At 44.3% G+C, this 20177-nt stretch overlaps 1 protein-coding gene across 5 annotated transcripts in view; it reads left to right on the forward strand.

The window, feature by feature from the left end:
* INTS9 (integrator complex subunit 9) overlaps positions 1 to 20177 on the forward strand; it is a 92524-nt gene that overhangs the window by 35838 nt on the left and 36509 nt on the right. For all 5 annotated transcript variants that reach the window (XM_075923266.2, XM_075923268.2, XM_075923264.2 and 2 more), the window contains exons 9-11: positions 4819 to 4930; positions 12086 to 12266; positions 15309 to 15369. In XM_075923266.2, the coding sequence (XP_075779381.1) occupies positions 4819 to 4930; positions 12086 to 12266; positions 15309 to 15369 (354 nt within the window). The remainder of the gene's footprint in view (positions 1 to 4818; positions 4931 to 12085; positions 12267 to 15308; positions 15370 to 20177) is intronic.

The raw sequence follows: 20177 nt of genomic DNA on the forward strand, positions 1-20177 counted from the left end.
GCTTAGCAGCTGCCAATGATCTCCATTCCTGATCACCGTTCCACTGAATTAATAGTGTGTGTGTTCCTAGATGTAGCTCCTTCCATAGGTGAAATGTAGCTGTTTTTCTTTCATCCTGGCATGCAGTGATCTTCTTTCATATCAGGCAGAGTGTAGGGCATTTGACTTCCTTATGAAACAAAGGTGTTGATGAGAAACTACAGTGAGCAAATCAGTAATGCACGTAAATCTGTCGTCTAACCAAGTTGGGTACTGTTGCTTATAGACTGGTCCTTTTTGTGTGTAGTGCTAGTAGGCCAGATAGTGTGCGCTCTTTTACATGAGTTATTTAAAGTACTTGCATGGGAAATATAAATTGGGTGTTCAGCAAAATTCCATTCGTGACTGCTCAGTATATAGCTGCAAAGTCTCACAGGTTTTATTTGATGAGATCTATGCCAGATACTATGGCTTTTGCACTTCACTCTTATGTTCTAACAGAGGGGTCTCATTGAAGACATTGCTTAGGTGCCTATCAGCACCAGAAACACAGAACTGCCTACTGTCACCTCAAGGTCTTCACTTTGATGCCAGTAGGGATAGGAGTGTCCCTCCAAGCCTTTTCAAAATCTTTTGTTTACATTAATCTGAAGAATCAGTGCAAGCCCTCTCAGTGCAGTAGAAGCTGAAATTATAGGTGTCTAATATAGCATAATCATTATTTACATTATCGCTGGCAGACTCAACATTGTTGTATTGTATTATTAGCACTTCTGTATCTGTGCTTTTCATTAGTCATAGGCACATGACGCCTATTCATAGACTCAGAGATGGTCTTCTGTGAGTCTGGTCTTGTAAGGTGCTGAGAACCCTCAACTCCCGTTGATGCCAATGGGCGAAATTCATCTGTGGGATCAAGGGCTTGTATGAAGCTCTTTGCACTGCCTACACACAGCACCAGGAGCATGGGAATTGTGCCAAGATCCTTCAGTTCCTCAGGAGTCTCTGCATCAGCCTTGCATAGGCTGGTACAAACATCTATAGGGAGGGGAGATTCCAGGGAACCATGTGTGAGAATCCATGGCCCTAAAACACCAGCTAAGTGATGCAAAAGGGCTGCAGCTGCTACACCAGGCTAAAAGTTTCAGTGGTAGCAGGCTGGGGCCTAGAGTTAATTCTCTAGCAAGGCTATGACATAGCTACAGTGTCCATTCTAGGGACGCTAAATATCGGTTAATTCAGTAGTTGATTAACCTCATGAATTCAGTTACTTGACTATTCTATAGTCCCTGGGGGTGCGTCCGGCAGCCAGTGTGCTCCGGCTCCACACCCAACGAGCCCTCTGCCACTCTGCACTGCTGCCTCTGTATCAGAGGCAGCCACGCGGGGTGTCCGGTGGGAGCTGGTCTGCAAGGAGAGCCAATTTAAAAACCAGCTCCCCTCACGGACCGGCTGCCTGTCGCCCTGTGCTGCTGTCACCCTGGGGCATGTCTGAGCTCCCAGACCCAGGATGAGACAGAACTGAGTCGGGCTGCCTGCCGACTTGTCTCCTAATACATTTTAAATGCAGAGCCACAGCGGGGATAGGTCAAGCCAAGATTGAGCTGGGCTTTTGGTCAGCCTCCAAAAAAATATACTGGCAAGTGAGGGGGAAGGTGGGTATGAGTGTAGTCTATAGCAGTGTTTCCCAAACTATGGGCCGTGGCCCGGAAAAAAATACTGGGCCTCAGTGTGGCTGCCGGGAGTGGAGTGGGGCAGGGCAGACTGGGAGGAGGTGTGTGTATGGGGGAAACCAGACGCTGGGAAGCAGTGATGGGGGCAGCGGGACTGTCCGGTGGAGATTGGGGCGGGGGTAGCCGGTCGGCGGAAGCAGGATTGGGGACAGCAGGGCTGTCTGGCGGAGATTGGGGTGGGCGGGAGGCCAGCTGAAGCAGGGTTGGGCACAGCGGGGCAGCTGAGATCGGGGCAGGCGGGCAGCGGAAGCAGGGCTGGCCAGGGGGTGGGGGAACTGGCCGGGAGAGATCGGGAGGAGGAGGACTGGAGAACCAGCCTCTGGAAGCAGGGCTGGATGGGGGCAGTGGGCTGGCCAGGGGACGGGGCGAGGGAGACTGGCTGGGGGAGATCAGGAGGAGAAGCGGTGGGAGGAGTGGCGAATCGGCCGGCAGGAAGTGGAACTGACCCAGGCACATGCAGACCTGGGCACACGAGTGAGTCTGGCTTCGGGGATTCCATTTTGTCCCCCCTCCCCCATACCTTCCCTCAAGTAGTTATGAACTGCCTGGCTGGTAGACACACTCAGGCAGCGTGAGCACATCTACCAGCCAGACAGTTCGCAGCTACGGACTGATACACCTAATAATAATAAAAGTTACCTAATTAAAAAATACCAGACACTTTATATGTCTGGTATTTTCTCAATTTGTTTCCCGGACAGAACCCTCAAATACCGGACTGTCCTGTACAAAACCAGACACCTGGCAACCCTACCCCTCCTAGCCAGATATCCTACCCCCAATCTGCTCCTGCTCCCACCTCCTGGAGCGCCTATGCAGTGCTGGGTCCCCTAAGCCCTGGCCCAGGCTGTGTGGGGGATGCAGCCGGGTGAAACACTGAAAATTTATTCATTTTAAATTCTTTTTTATATGCGTTTATATTTTTGGGCTGCAAAAAACAGTACTAAAAAAACCAGGTTCCAACTAAAGTAAAAAGTTTGGGAAACCCTGGTGTAGCCAGCTTTCTATCCATCTTACACTCCATTTATCCAATCCATATTCCCTTAACTTGCTGGCAAGAATATTGTGGGTGACTGTATCAAAAGCTTTGCTAAAGCTGGCACTGGGGGCTTTGGGAGGACCAGAAACAACTTATTTGAATATTCATCATTTGCTTAATGAATATGCAAATGAATGTTACCAGTCCTCCAAAAGCTCTTGAATGGATTTACTGGTCCCCGTGTCAAAAAGTTTGGGAACCCCTGGACTATAACATTAATCTATAAACTTTTGCTTATCGGTTAATCTGTTAATCGACTACACTATTACATCCCTAGTCCATTCCAATTGTTCAGCCTTGGAAGGAGAAGTGATTTTCTCCCTAACGTATTTCAATTTGATGAAGCTCTGTTTTGTATATTAGGGATACACAAATTCCATACTAGCACCCATTCAATATAATCTCTGATCTTACACTCTGTATAATTAATGTGTAAGCGTTGGGGGAAGAGCATTTATTGCCATCCTAATTTAATTTAATGCTGCTGAAATGTCACATTATTAGGCCTAGAGAATGAAGTTGTCTAAGCCAAGCATATTGCAAACTGTCCTTATGCTGCCCTGGCAATATGTCTCAACCGTGGTGGAGATCTACGCTCCATTTCATGGCCCTTTTCATGCTTGGCATCTCTGATGAACCAGCTAACGGGGCGGATTATGTTGTGATTTTCTGTGATGTAAAGCTCTGTCCACTAGGACCTGGCTGTAGCATGGATTATGTATGGACAAGATATCACCCACAGCTGCAGTCAGAACTAGACACCTGACTGCTTTATCCATCTAGTCCCGTTTGGTTTGTATTTTGTGATTATACAGGATCACTGCAAATACTGGGCACACAATGAATCAGGACGGCACGCCACTTTCAAAATGCCCATTATGTTGAAACCCATCTTTTATTTTAAGCCTGTAGTGCAAGCTGCAAAGACATATGAATTAAGAAGGGAGCTCCTATAACATTGTTTAGAATCATGATAAGTGGTTCAGTGTTGAAAGGAGTGGTGCTGTAAAGGGTAGTTTTCTTTAGTTTGACTGTAGTGTTGCACTGCCAGTGCTGTGGTTAAGTTTGTGATGGGGTTTCTGTACAACTCTACACCATTTAATTTTATTTTGTCACTGAATATAACTTTGGGGTTTAAATGTAATTGCTTGACATCTTGTTAGTCTTTAAAGGTATCCTTTGGTATATATGGTTGTGACTGTTTTCTTCCATTATTTGATCTGAGGAAGTGGGTCTGGCCCACGAAAGCTCATCATCTAATAAACCATCTTGTTAGTCTTTAAAGTGCTACATTGTCCTGCATTTTGCTTCAGCTACCCCAGACTAACACGGCTACATCTCTACCACTAATTTTCTAAAATGCATTTATAATGCACCAATCACAGATTTCTAGGTGTGTTAATAAAAAAACTAATGGATTACAAAAACACATGACAATTTTCCCATCCTACATCCCCTGCCCCAATCTTGAAATTGACTAGCTCTCACTCTGCCACCAGGGTAATTTGGGACCCTAGATTTAAGGACCCTCTACTGAGAATGCCCTGACTTCAGCTCCCCCATGCAAGAGATCTGCAACTTCTAGCTCAAGGATCCCAGGAGAGAGGGAGGTTCCCAAAGCCCAAGCAATATATGTTTATAGATCAAACCTTACACCTTGAACTGCACTTGAAACCCATTTGGAAGCCGGTGCAGGCTGTGGAACTCGGGTAATATGCCTCCTGCATTACATCTTCTGCAAGTTCTTATCTTAACATTTGAGCCATGTTATCAGCTCCTAAGGCTGCAAGGTGCTTCATGGATGGAGGATACTACTTTAAGAAGGGGCTCAGTCCAGCTCAGTAACATGACTTCTCTCAGAAGACACATTCATGAGTAAGGCTACACAGACTTCTGGCTACCTTTTGTGGCCTCTTCACAGATGCAGGATGCTCCGAAGTTACATTGTTTCATAATCTCTGCTCTGCTGTGTTGAGCTACATTACCACCAATCCTCCTCAGATTGTAGAACAGGGAACACTTGTGCTATAGTTGTGACCGAATTTACTGTACTTCATTCTTTTTCAGCCCATGGACCAGGCGTCTCTGAAAAACAGTGATGTTCTCATTCTGACGGGGCTTACCCAGATTCCCACTGCAAACCCGGATGGCATGGTGGGAGAGTTCTGCAGTAACCTGGGTAGGTCACTATTGCCAGAAACACTTTGCTTATTTCATAATCTTATTCATTGCCATTGGTGGGAAATAATTCTGTGATTCCTGGAACTGAGTAAGTTGCCTGACTATATCTCCTGGCATAAAACTAGCTGTTTAGATTTTACGATGTGCTCCTGATGTCATCAATAAAGTGCCTTAAGAGAGACAGGTTGTACCTGAAACATTTTGTAATGGAGCTGGTTTAATGAGATTTAATCGTCTGCTGCTTGGGGTTTGCTAAGTATGCAGCCGAGCTGCCAACCAACTACGTGTCGCCTAGGTTGTGAATAGACATGCCAGCTGATATATTGCTGTTTCCTTCCTGTACCTCACCCAGTGTCAAATCCTCACATACCATTTTTATGACCTTCAGTTTTGAAAACAAACACATCTGCTTCTTTCCTTACACCTGGTTTTCAAATATATCAAAAGAAAACAGTACAGTCTTTAGTTTTTATGTTACGTGTATTTATAGACCACAGAAATATAAAACCTAATCACAAGCTTTCACAGCTGGAAAAGCTGCTAATTGCAAGCTGTAATATCGGAGTGAGAATTGCAGCATTTCCCAGTCTGTTTGGAATGTGACATCTGACTTTTTTTTTCCCTCTTCTCTCCCCGACCCAGTCCCTGCCTGCAGTTTCTCCTCACAGATGTTCTGCTGCTTCTTCCTGTTCTTCTAGCAAGCACCTTTATTTTAAACTGTATAGTTTGAAGGAGGTGAGGGTTGTAACAAAATAACAACTTCACTCTTATACAGCGAGGAACTGAAAGGACTGGAAACCTAAATAAACTAAGCCTCATGCTGTGATAGTGAGATAAACAAGTATCATTAGCCCCATTTTACACTTGGGGAAATGTGAGACACAGAGGTTAGGTGACTTGCCCAAGATAAAAAAGGAGTTATATAAAAAATGGAAACTAAGACAAATTACAAAGGATGAATATAGGCAAACAATACAGGAATGCAGGGGCAAGATTAGAAAGGCAAAGGCACAAAACAAACTCAAACTAGCTACAAGCATAAAGGGAAGCAAGACATTCTATAAATATATTAGAAGCAAGAGGAAGACCAAGGTCAGGGTAGGCCCATTGCTCAGTGAGGAGGGAGAAACAATAATAGGAAACTTGGAAATGGCAGAGATGCTTAATGACTTCTTTGTTTCGGTCTTCACCGAGAAGTCTGATGAAGGAATGCCTAACATAGTGAATGCTAGTGGGAAGAGGGTAGGTTTAGAAGATAAAATTAAAAAAGAACAATTTAAAAATCACTTAGAAAAGTTAGATGTCTGCAAGTCACCAGGGCCTGATGAAATGCATCTTAGAATACCCAAGTAGCTGATAGAGGATGTATCAGAGCCTTTAGCTATCATCTTTGGAAAATCATGAAATACAGGAGAGATTCCAGAAGACTGGAAAAGGGGAAATATAGTGCCCATTTATAAAAAGGGAAATAAGAATAACCCAGGAAACTACAGACCAGTCAGTTTAACTTCTGTGCCAGGAAAGATAATGGAGCAAGTAATTAAGGAAATCATCTGCAAACACTTGGAAGATAATAAGGTGATAGAGAACAGCCAGCATGGATTTGTAAAGAGCAAATCATGTCAAACCAATCTGATAGCTTTCTTTGATAGGAAAACGAGTCTTGTAGATAAGGAAGAAGCGGTAGATGTGGTATACCTAGACTTTAGTAAGGCATTTGATACAGTCTCGCATGATATTCTTACCAATAAACAAGGCAAATACAACTTAGATGGGGCTACTATAAGGTGGGTGCATAACTGGCTGATAACTATTCTCAGAGAGTAATTATTAACAGTTCACAATCCTCACAATAACAAGTGAGGTTCTGCAGGGGTCTGTTTTGGGACCAGTTCTGTTCAGTATTTTCATCATCAGTTTAGATATCAGCATATAGAGTACACTTATTAAGTTTGCAGATGATACCAAGCTGGGAGGGGTTGCAACTGCTTTGGAGGACAGGGTCATAATTCAAAATGATCTGGACAAATTGGAGAAATGGTCTGAAATGAACAGGATAAAGTTTAATAAAGACAAATGTAAAATGCTCCACTTAGCAAGGAACAATCAGTTTCACACATACAGAATGGAAGCAACTGTCTAAGAAGGAGTACAGCAGAAAGGGATCTAGGGGTTATAGTGGACCACAAGCTAAATATGAGTCAACAGTGTGACGCTGTTGCAAAAAAAGCCAACATTATTCTAGGATGCATTAAAAGGTGTGTTGTAAGCAAGACACAAGAAGTCATTCTTCCGCTCTACTCTGTGCTGATTAGGCCTCAGCTGGAGTATTGTGTCCAGTTCTGGGCACCACATTTCAAGAAAGTTGTGGAGAAATTGGAGAAGGTCCAGAGAAGAGCAACAAGAATGATTAAAGGTCTAGAGAACATGACCTATGAAGGAAGACTGAAAGAATTGGGCTTGTTTAGTTTGGAAAAGAGAAGATTGAGAGGGGACATGATAGCAGTTTTCAGGTATCTAAAAGGGTGTCAAAAGGAGGAGTGAGAAAAATTGATTTCCTGGCCTCTGAGGATAGAACAAGAAGCAATGGGCTTAAACTACAGCAAGGGAGGTTTAGGTTGAACATTAGGAAAAATTTCCTAATTATCAGGGTGGTTAAACACTGGAATAAATTGCCCAAGGAGGTTGTGGAATCTCCATCTCTGGAGATATTTAAGAGTAGGTTAGAGAAATGTCTATCAGGAATGGTCTAGACAGTACTGGGTCCTGCCATGAGAGCAGGGGGCTGGATTTGATGACCGCTTGAGGTCCCTTCCAGTCCTAGTATTCTATGATTCTAAGATTGCACAGAAAGCCTTTGGCAGAGTTGGGAACAGAACTCAGGAATCACAGCTCCTTGCTTGCCAGTACCTTCTGACAAAAGCAATAGATTATGCTTGAATTTATACACGTGTGAAAATTTACAAAGTCACTAGATGGATGTTCCTTCCAAAATATCTCAAAATCCCAGTAGGGGATCTAATTCTAGTTAGAGGGCAAGTTGTTGAGCAACAGGTGTAGTGGATTCTCCTCCAGTTTAAATCTTTAAATCAAGATCGGATGTCTTTCTAAATATATATAAACACACACACATACATATATACAGGGCTTGACAATTAGGGCAATCCACTCGCCCGGGGCGAGTAGATTTTAGCCCGGCACGGTGCCACAGCACGATCAGCGCATGCCCAGCGCGGTCTGCGCATGCGCAGTGCGCCAAACTGCACAGCTGGCAAATGGGGCTTGCCGCCGCTTGTTAAGCCCTGCATATATATGTATGCTTCAAGCAACTATAGGATGTTGGCCTTGCTATGGGACTTACTGAATGAAATTCGGTGGCTTGTGTTATACGGCAGAGGAGGGAAGGGAAGGGTCAAATTAGATGACGACGATGGACACTTAACATTAAAATCTGTGAACTGCTTGCATTTTAGCATGTGATAGGCACTGTAAATACTCCCTAAATTATGATGTCTGAAGAAAATGTAGAAATGTCAAGCCACATCTGCCTTAGTTTTATGTATAGAAATGTCAGATTTTTTTTAAAGAAACTTTTAGGGAAACAACAATTCAGAGGTGGTCTGGGGAAGGTTTCCTAGCAAGCTTCAGTCTTGAACTTGGTGAGATGAGAAATTTGAAAATCATTTAAACACAAACAAGGAAAATGTCTGCCATGTGAGAACATTGGGAATCCATGTTGGGCTCAACATAAATTATGAGAAGGCCTGGGAAAACAAGATGACTGTAAACTGTTTTAATGCCAGGGCAGTTTAACACCACACAAATAGTATGAAATCCCCTCACCCCCAGCCTGACACCAGACAGAGTAGTAAATTGGTCCAACTGTTACAGTTGGAACATCTGTGACAGTACAAGCTGGGGTGGGCAAGGCAGCCTCCGTGGGCCGGATCTGGCCCTCCAAGCTGGTTGATCGAGCCTGTGGCTGCCCTGCCACTCCCCTGCCCTCAAGCTAGTCAAAACCTGGGGATGTGAAGTCTTTTTCCCCCGTCAGGGTCACTCAGCACCAGAGGGAACCACCAGCTATTCGGCTAAACAGCTGACGGTTCCCTCTAGGTCTCATGCACCCCTGGCAGGGCAGAGGCAGGAGGCGATAGACTTTGCGTACTCCCATGCCCACAGGCCCTGATTGGCTTGGGGGTAGGGGGAACATGCGCAAAATCTCCTCCCACCACCAGGGGTGTGCAGCACCTAGAAGGAACCAGTGAGGCAAAGACTTCATGTACTCCCACACCCCTAGGCCAATGTGAGTCTCTGGATGGGGGAGAGCAGGAAGTCTCCTGGCCCCACCCCTTCCACCTGAGGCCCAGCTAGAGGATTTAAACTTAAATTTTCCCCCAGCTGGCTTTGAAAATCTCAACCTTAACCTCAGAAGAACATAAGAACAGCCATACTGGGTCAGACCCAAGGTCCATCCAGCCCAGTATCCTGTCTGCCCACAGTGGCCAATGCCAGGTGCCCCAGAGGGAGTGAATCGAACAAGTAATGATCAAGCGATCTCTCTCCTGCCATCCATCTCTGGCAAACAGAAGCTAGGGACACCATTCCTTACCCATACTAGCTAATATCCATTTATGGACTTAACCTCCATGAATTTATCTAGTTCTCTTTTAAACCCTGTTATAGTCCTAGCCTTCACAACCTCCTTAGGCAAGGAGTTCCACAGATTGATTATGTGCTGTGTGAAGAAGAACTTCCTTTTATTTGTTTTAAACCTGCTGCTCATTAGTTTCATTTGGTGGCCCCTAGTTCTTATATTATGGAAACAAGTAAATAACTTTTCCTTATTCACTTTCTCCACACCACTCATGATTTTATAGACCTCTGTCATATCCCCCCTTAGTCTCCACTTTTCCAAGCTGAAAAGTCTCAGTCTCTTTAATCTCTCCTCATATGGGACCCGTTCCAAACCCCTCATCATTTTACTTGCCCTTCTCTGAACCTTTTCTAATGCCAGTATATCTTTTTTGAGATGAGGAGACCTCATCTGTATACAGTATTCCAGACATGGGCGTACCATGGATTTATATAAGGTCAATAAGATATTATCCATCTTATTACAGGGATGTTAAATATCTTAGTACAGGAATGTTAAATATCGGTCAATTGAATAGTTGAGTAACTTCATGAATTCTTATCGGTTAGTCGACTTTTCTATCCGGGGGCAGGGCCGGCTGCCAGTGTGCTCCAGCCCCATTCCCAAGGAGCCCCCAGCCACTCTGTGCTGCTTCTTCTGTATCAGAGGCAGCAGCATGGGGTGCCAGGCAAGGGCTGGTCTGCAAGGGGAGCCAGTTTAAAAACCAGCTCCCCGCGCGGACAGTCTGACTGTCGCTCCGTGCTGCAGCCTCCAATAGAGAGGCAGCAGTGTGGGGTACCAGCAGCCCCTCTCCCGGATCCAGCACAAACTGGAGCTGAGCTCTGCTGCCTGCCACCTAGCTCCTAATGCACGTTAAATGAAAAACCACAGTGGGGGTAGGACCTGGACCTGACGTGAGCTGGAACTGAGCCAGGCTATCGGCCCACCCGGCTCCTAATACACTTTACATGCAGAGCTGCAGCAGGGGTAGGTCCCAGACTTGTTGCAAGCCAGGACTGAGCCTGCTAAAAATGTACTGGCAAGCAGGGGGAGGGGAGATGTGTGTAGTCTAGAGCATTAACCTATAAGCTTTTGCTTATCGGTTAATCAGTTAATCGACTACCCTATTACATCCCTACCCTGTACTGCCAGTTATGCTCATTTTACAGATGAGGAATTTACACTTAACTACCTTGCAAGCATGTTGTGAGACTTAAATGTCAGGAAGTGTTGTGACATGCTGAGGGATGATGCTTTAAAAAATGTAAAGAATGATTATTTTTGTTCATTGTTATCAACATGAAATATTAGACTTTGCATGTGACCACCGTCTTCTTCCTGGCCTTCATTGATGTATAATGCAAGCTCTGACCGGGAAAGGCCTTTTTTGTCCCCATTTTTTATTACATAGAACAGTATGTAGTAAGCACAACTTCTATTTAAAGTTGGGCACCTAGGCATGTAGTGGCATTTTCAAAAGTGCTTTTTTAGGCACCTAAATACCTTTAACAATCTGGCAGATAAGGCAGCAGTATCCCTGAAGTGCTAGATCTTTGCCCAGCTGAGTTTGTCAACAAATTAAAGTCGCTGAGGTAATTATAGCAAGATTTAATATATGCATTTCCAGCTCTTTCACAGGTTTTTGTTTAATGCTTTGATGCATAATATTACTGCTGCTGCATTTCAATTAACATCAGTAGGCGGGTTTTGCCCCATGGCCACAAAAGAAATCCCAGTTTGGCAGTGTTTTTTCAGTGAGATTGACGGGGGAGAAATGCTTTGCCATAAGGTGCTGCTGTCGTTCTGTAGCTGCATGCAGCCAGGGGAGGATGATGTTCCTCCTGGGCTCCCTTTCAGTGCCGTACTGAGATCTGTCTAGAGTGCGCAGGAACATGATTTTTATTTTCCACTTGTTCTCTGCCTGCCTATGACTTATGCAGCTGACATGTTTGCAGCTGCTCCTGTTGCACTGAACAAATTTGGAAGCATTTGCAGCTTCAGAAAAGACAATCCTTTCATGTTTGGGGCGTGGAGAGGGGGTCAGGTTTGAAAGAACTAGACTTTCTTGCCACAAGTTAAAATCCACAGTCATTTGTCTGAAATAGCAAAATTGAGTACAAAACAGTTATGGGGGGAGGAGACCAAAGAACAGCTGGTCTGCATGAACACATAGATTTAGTGTTGTGGCAGGAGTGTCTTCCTCAGTCAAAATTTCTCCTCTTGTGTACTGGAGCATGGCTGCCCTCTACTGGATGCAGTGTCAGACACGGTCAAGTGTGTATTAGCGATCCCACAGCTAACAGAAGTTCCTTTTGCTCAAAGGTATAGGATCTGGTTTTGTCTCCCTTAAGACAGAAGTTTCAGAGGTCAGAAATCTTCCTGTGCTTATAACCCGCTCTGTTAAGCAGGATGGTGTGCCCTAGTTATGCAGATAGCTGCTTCCCTGTGCCCCGTAGAACGTTTCGGGATGAAAAGCACGCTTTGAAACCTGTTAACCCTCCCTTTTCTTTCTCCCCCAAGCCATGACTGTCCGGAATGGAGGAAACGTGCTGGTTCCATGTTATCCCTCTGGAGTGATATATGACCTGCTGGAGTGTCTCTATCAGTACATTGACTCTGCAGGGCTCTCCAATGTCCCCTTTTACTTCATCTCACCTGTTGCCAACAGTTCCTTGGAATTCTCCCAGATCTTTGCCGAGTGGTAGGTGTTAGTATACTACTCTGTCAGACTGGATTCCAATATACACATTACAGTAAACATGCATGTTTTGAATGCCGATAGCTGCAGATTCTGTCGACTTGAATCATTCTGTATATATACAAGATGGGAGTTGTGTACATGCCTTTTGAATTACAGGAATGGGTGTGGACACCAGGTGTTCTGTAATTAGGTGGCATCAGTTCCAGTAGTATGTGTGTGGAATCTATTTAAAACCACGCATATGTTTGACACTAGCACTCAGAGCCCATGAGTAAATGAAGCACTTGATCAGAGTGACTTTCAGGTGCATTTTTCTTGCCCATTGTGACTCTCACCCAGTGCTCCAAGGAGCCTACAGCAGTCCAGCTACATAAGCTAGAGAGGTGTTTTTATATTCCTAAGATATATAAGCTGCAGAACTGAAGGCCTGACAGTTTGTGGTCAGTAAGTACCAATAGGATCCTGTACAACACAAAAAAGCTAATCCATGCTCCAGGGATCTTACAGTCTGGAAGACATAAAAACAAGGTGCACTGGGAGAAACAGAGAGAGTGCATTCTTCTGGAAGTATTGGGCTAAGGAAAGGATAAGATCTGGTGGATCAAGAAACCATGCTACTTTAAGCAATAATAGGAGAATCTACCTTTTGTGCCCTAGCCAAATTTCAGTATAGCTACTCTATAGTATGCCTGTTGAATAGTACTGCAGTTAAACAGCTACTGTATTATATTTGACTGGTGAGCTGTATTTTAACAGTGAATTAAGTGATTCCTGTATGCGTGGTTTTAATCAAGGTGCTGTAAAATTGCAAGACTGGTAGATACTTTTTTATTTTTTACAGTACAGAAATATGGCAGCACCTAGCATGCAAGCAGAAACCTTATTTTGTCAATTATGTCTTGTCTGATTAAACATTTTTTCTGTTATAATTCTGATAGTCCCCCTTTCTGTCTCCACTCAGGCTCATCTGATTAAGTGTGTTTTACCCACAAAAGCTCATGATACTATATATATATATATATTTGTTAGTTTCAGTCTAAGGTGCCACAGGGCTACTCGTTTTTAAAGTTACAGACTAACACAGCTACTCTTCTGAGCCTATTTATATCATAATTTATCTTAAAAGTCAGTAGAGACACTACTAATCCTCAAGTATCAGAGGGGTAGCCGTGTTAGTCTGAATCTGCAAAAGCGACGAGGATTAAACAAAGACTGTGAATGGCTTGCTAACTACAAAAGCAGCTTCTGTACCCTTGGAATTCACACCTCCAGATCAGCTGCTAGAAGTGGGCCTCATCCTCCTTGATTGGATCACCTCATCATCTCCAGCCTGATCCTGGCCTGCATATTTATTCCTGCCTCTGGAAATTTCCACTACATGCATCTGACGAAGTGGGTCTTTGCCCACGAAAGCTTATGCTCCTACACTTCAGTTAGTCTATAAGGTGCCACAGGACTCCTCGTCGCTTTTACTAATCCTCAGGCAGTCTTAATAGGTAAAATGTTTACCTAGTGCACAGAAAACTGAGGCACAGTTTAGGGATGTGACTAGTTAACTATCGAATAAGCATAAGCTTATCAAATAGTCTAGTAGTGACTCAGCTGATCACTCCCACCCCACCCCCCTTTGTTGCCTCTGTCAGAGGCAGCAAGGCAGGGAGCAGGAGCCAGTGCTGGGGGAGCTAGCTTAAAAGCTAGTTCACCCCCAGCACTGTCTCCATGGGGGGCAGGGGAGGCAGAGTCATAGTGGGGGACTGGGTGTGAGCCAGAAATCAGCTGATTCCTGATTTGTGCCCAGTCCCAGACACCATGCCTCTGCTTTTTAAATGTATTAAGAGCCTGCCGGGCTTTTTAATAATTTAAAAAGCAGAGAAGTGCAGCGGCGGGGGGGGGACACCAGACGCAAGCTGGGAATCAGCTGTCTTGGCTCGCTCCTGCAGGCTCTTAATACATTTAAAAGGCAGAGCTGCAGTGAGGTTCGCTCCCAGGGCTGAGAGCTAACCCTGCTGTGGCTCTGCAGGTTCCCCCACTTATCAACGGAAATTCCATTGACTAGTCGATTAAACACAGTTTAACATCCCTGCCACAGATTGTGACTTCTATAAAGCCAGAGGGAGACTTGGGGCTAGATCCAAGGAATTCCTGTCTGGCAGTCCCACCACCACTCTGCTAGACCAAGGGTTTTGTTCACGCTTTGACCTAGGTGAAAACACTCTACAGGACTTTTAGCATGTGGCAAACTAGAGCGCATGATATTACATTAACATCCTGGCTTGCCGCGTACTGAGTCTCCATCTGGACAGGTTTTTTCTCACTCATTTTAACCTAGTTTTGTTGCTATATAATAAAAATTAGGGTATCAGACCGGTAGGATTCCTTTGCTGGATTTCTTAGGACAAGTCACCCAGGTAACATTACTATATTATACAATTGCTTCATCACTTAGACCACTGCCAGATCTGCTCTTTTATTCTACTTCCCAAGTCAGAATGAATCAAATGGTCTTGCTGAAGTCAGTCAATGGCTTTTCAATCTGTTTGACACAAAATTGCAAATGCCAGGGACTATCATAGAAGTTTATGAGAAGCAGTTTGCTAGCCACAATAATGAAATTTATACAGGAGAACCGGATTACAGCCAGTGGAAGAGAGAAATATTTGAGGAGAGAGTTGAAGCCTTTTTTGTGAGGGTTGTTGGGGTTTGCAGGATACTGAATGAGAATGAGTGAGGCCCTACTGTATGTAAAATGTCAGTGAATGCTGAGTAACACATCCATTTTCATAGGCAAGAGGACTTGATTACAAAGTGATTCTGAACCAGTTTTAACCCTGTACTGACTTACACCTTTAGATCACAACACCCACCCATCTGTTCTTTATTGTGTTGTGTCCAGTCCCTCCTGTTAAAGTGGGATACCTTGTGCCTCAGACTATAAAAGTGGGATGACTCTGTCCAGAAAGGCTTAACAGTAGATGGCAGCAGATACTTCAATATGTTTTCCTGCACGGCTCTAACTCAGGGTTTTTTCCCCTCTCTTTAAAGGCTGTGTCATAATAAACAGACGAAAGTGTATCTTCCGGAACCTCCCTTTCCTCATGCCGAGGTAAGCAAATACAGAGGCACCATGTGTGAGCGGTGCAAAGATTAAGTGGCTTCATAAAAGTGCACACATTCTCTTTCTGTGACTAATTCTTTTGGATCTGTGAAATAGTCTTTTTTACTGATAGTCACCTAATTTGGCTTTCATTCCATTATTTATAAAAACAGTTTTTGGGGAGGAAGATGTCAGAAAGTACCATTATCCCTGCAATTGCTTTCCTAAGCACGATGAAAATGTTGCCCCTTAATATCCACTCATTCATTTGCCTGCCTACGTGGAAAAGGGGTCTGATATCAACATGTTTGTTTGCCCTTATCGTACTCAGAGTAGAAATATGCTTTGTTCAAACCAAGCCACTAATTTTGTCTCTATGCACTTTGAAACCTTGCTGTTGGGGATGAAGCTACCTTCCTAATTGAAATGGGCATTGACATTGTCTAGTGTTAGGAAATTGTTAATCCTCTATTTGAAGATGCTTTATCAGTATACCAGGAGCTTAAATCGTAAGTGATGAGTGTTATCTGCTATGTTCAATGGAGTGTCCTAGGTGAGCAAGTGGCTGAAGCAATAAGATTGCTGGGTGCCGGCCCTTTGGGATTCTTACAGAATCAAGATGTGCATCTCAGGATGTTCTAGGAAGCAAAACTTAAATAGATATGGTGCAACTTTTGCCTTCAAAGAGACGTTTGTATCGAATCCATGTCATGATGGGAAGCAATATAGCTCCAGTTAGAGTGAGGCGCGGGTGAGGATTCATGAGTGTGGGCAGAGGGGGCTTTCTGAGAGAAGAATTTGGCTACATTTTCAGAGGTGCCTCAATTGATCTTATATCCGAGATTAAGCAGGTTTGTGCATGCATGTTTTGTAGACTGTTTGTGTTTGTAAATTCTATCATTTGTACTTAAAAACATGTGTAAGAGCTCACATATGCATAGCTGTATTCCCATACGTAGAGGCCACCGATTAAATGCCTTGACCAACACCATTGTCATTTGCTCTAATGAGGGATTTGACCAGTAACCCAAATTTGATTATGGGTTGGAAATCTCAACTGTCCACCAGCTGTATCCTTTGCTTTGAGGACTGGGTAGGTTCCTGTGGTATGGCTATTGATCTTAAAGGTATTTATAAACTCTTTCACTATCCGATATTAGGTACGTTCCGTGTTATTTTAAACAGGGGGCTCGGTTTTACTTGATTACCGGGCAAATGCCCAAAAACATTAATTCACATTAAAAGTGTATTGATTAAAAAGGAAGAAGAAATTAAAGCAGGCTCTTATAGTGAAGCTGTGGTTGAGTGCTCATTCAAAACAAACTTATTCAAAGTCGTGATTAAAGCCTTTCTCCTTTTGGAGGCAAAATATCAGTTTCAGAACAACCTTTCTTTGAAAACGAAAGTATTAATTTTATTCAGTCCTGATATGTAAAGGGCATTTGCTTACCCTGTTCTTAACAGACACAAGGTGGAGAAAGGACAATAAAAAAGATGGGTGAAATATAGCTTTTGTTGATGGGCTTTTGAAATGCTGGACTGCTGGTTAGTTTGTGGCTGTCAAGTTGGCCATGACACCTGCTGCTTGGATCCTGGCTTATAGTCTCATCAGGGATGTCATCCAATTGGATCCTTTCTTCTTAGACAAGGCAGGCTTGGATGGAATACAGTATAATTGGCTTCAGGGCTTGATGAAAAGCCAAGAGAGTGAGACAGAGGGTAAAAGAGATCCAGTGGGGACAGAAAATAACACTGTGGCAAGGAAAATGTTGCATGATCTTACGTGTCTCTGCAGTGCTAGTAAGCAGTAGGGATGTTGGCATATAGCTGAGTAAACGATTAACCGATAAGCCTGGGCTTATAGGTTAATCCTATCAACTACATGCACTCCCCCACCTTGAGCCTCTCTGTTAGACACAACAAGAGGGTGGGGAGGCAGGAGCTGGTGCCTGTGGTGAGCCAGCTTTTAAACTGGCTCCCCACAAGCACCCAGTCCCACCTGCTCCCCACTCCAGGCTGCTGCCTCTGATAGAGAGGTAGCAGTGCAGAGGATGAGGGGGACAGACGGGAGCCGGTACATGTGGGGAGCTGGCTCCCTCACAGAGGAGGGGCAGGCCGGAGCCAGTGCTCAGGGGGAGCCAGTTTAAAAGCACCAGTTTCCTGGAGCCACCTCCTTCCCCCATGCTCCTGCTTCTGTATCAGAAGCAGCAGCACAAGCGGGGGCAGGTGGGATGCCAGTGCAGCCCCTGTCTGCAGAAAGCTCGGGCCCCCGCAGTCACGGGTTGCTGCTGCAGAGCAGCCTTTTTTTCACAGCGGGCCCGGGCTCGCAGCATACAAAGGCTGCTCCATGGAATGCTGGTGCAGCCCCTGTCAGTGGGAAGCTTGGGCCTCCCTCAAACAGAGGCTGCTGTTGCCCAGGGTGGCAGGTGGGAGCCAATCTGTGTGGAGAGGCAGTTTTTAAACCAGCTCCCCTCGTGGATTGGTTCTCGCCTGCCACCCTGCGCTGCTGCCTCTGATACAGAGGCAGCAGCACACGGTGGCATGGGGCTCCCTGGGAGTGGGGCTGGGTGCATGCACTGGCTGCCGGCCCCTCCCCCAGGGACTATCAAATAATCGTGTAACAACTGTGACTTTGTGCAGTTACATGATTATTGAATGAATCAATATCTAACATTCCTACTAGTCGGAGACCCCCACTATTGGGGGAAGGGTTGGATGTTATGGTAATGTGATGTCTTTTAACACTCACAGGTGGAAACACAATTCCTTGAACAAGTTTAAGGCCAGCCAGACTTCCTGTCAGGAAGAAAGTCCGTTAGATGAGCTAAAATGATTGGCAATTCAGGGGGGTGGCCCAGCTGTGATACAGGTGGGTTGAGAGATCATAGAATCATAAATTAAAGTAGGAAGAGACCTCAGGACATCTAGTCCAAATCCCTGCTCAAAGCAGGACTGAGCCCAACTAAATCATCCCAGCCAAAGCTTTGTCAAATTGGTCTTGGAAAACCTGTAAGGATGGAGATTCCAACCACAACCACCACCACCACTACCCTCCCTAGGCAATCTATTCCAGTGTTTCACACCCTCCTAGGGAAATAGTTTTCCCTAATATCCGACCTAGACCTCCCGCATCCCATTTTGCCTCATTCTGGCATCAGCTACCACTGTGAACAGACTAGCTCCATTCCGTTTGGAGCTTCCGTTTGAGTAGTTGAAAACTACAGTACTGTCAAGTCCTGGGGCACCTCACATCGGCCACTGTTGGAAGACAGAATAGAGGGTTAAATGGAACTTTGGTCTGACCCAGTCTGGCTGTTCTCATGTTCCCCCCTCACTCTTCTCGTCTGCAGACTAATTAAGCCCATTGATTCTTCATAAGTTATGCATCCCATCACCCTAATCATTTTTTTTGCCCTCTGCTGGAGACTGCAATTTGTCTACAATGTTTCTGTAGTGGAGGGGCCAAAACTGCACACAGTAGTCCAGAGGTGACCTCACCAATGCTGAGTAAAGGGGAATAATCATTTTCCACACTCTGCTGTCAATGCACCTACTAATGCAGCCCAATATGCCATTTGTCTTTTATGACAGATGAGGAGGAGAACTGATCTGAGAATGTCTTTTTCAAAGTCTCTCTTTAAGAAACCCAAAAAAGGGGAGAAAGTGGACATCCTAGTTCAGTGTCCTGGTTCCACATCTTCTGGGTGTGTGTTTGTGTGTGTGTTTGTTTTGAAATCAAGCTTAATTTCAGCAGTCCTTGGATTATATCGTTGTGGCCTTCTTGGTTTAAACTCATCCAGCTTCTTTGCCTGATTCCCTTGCACTTTTTACAGCAGTGTTTTTCAATCTTTTTTTTTTTTTTTATAAAGTACCCCTTTAAAAAAATGTTATAAGTACCCTCACTACCTACAGATTTCAGACACACACAATTTTTTTTCTGCCGTTGTAACACATTTGTTTAAACAACTTAATCATAGCCGGGTGTGCAATGAAATTTTTGGGTGTAAAAAGTACAAAAATAATAAAACGCTGTAAAACTTAAAACAAAAATTCAGTTTTCTCCAAATTTCAATTGTGGTGATGTACCCCCCAGACTCCTCTCGAGTACCCCTGATGGTACTCGTACCACTGTTTTACAGCATTATGTTGTAAACAACTTGACCTGTTGGTATTGTATCATCTTATGAACATCTACATACTTTTGTATTTGAGTTCACAATAAGGCTATGCTTTAGGCCCAATAGTCAACATTCCTGTTGAGTAGCAACAGCTTTTGGTCCCTAGTAATCACTTTTTCTAGGTGGCAGACTATATTTCAAGTGGGATATACAGTGATCAAAAATAATGGAGACTTCCATACCGAACACCCACATACCGTATTTAAAAACTTACCTTAGTAAATCAAGTTCCAAATTCCGTTCTCAGAGTGCAAGTCATTCTAGCCATACTGCTGTGCATAAGTCCTAATTTACCCTGTGTCTCTGCTTTCCAAACTGCCCTTGTTGGTCCATTTCATGTCTCTGAATTGCATTCTGTTGCTTTGTGTGCTACCATCATACCACCTGTCAAAGGTTTCACAATTTTATTCCACAACACCCAGTAAACTGCTTGGTGAAAATACATGCAACCATCGAAGGATGGATTAATTAAGCCCTCTGTCATGATAGGGGTGTGTGATTATGCTGTGGTAACTGCAGCTTCTGATTTTAGTGGAGTGTCTTTAATTCCCTGTGCGGCCTGTTGATAATCCGATACCTCCAAATTATTTTACTGCTGTTAAGAAATTTGTCAGCTCCATGTATAGATTAAGTCAATTA

Source organism: Pelodiscus sinensis, chromosome 3, assembly GCF_052426305.1.
Source record: "Pelodiscus sinensis isolate ZL-2025 chromosome 3, ASM5242630v1, whole genome shotgun sequence".
Taxonomy (NCBI): Eukaryota; Metazoa; Chordata; order Testudines; family Trionychidae; genus Pelodiscus; species Pelodiscus sinensis.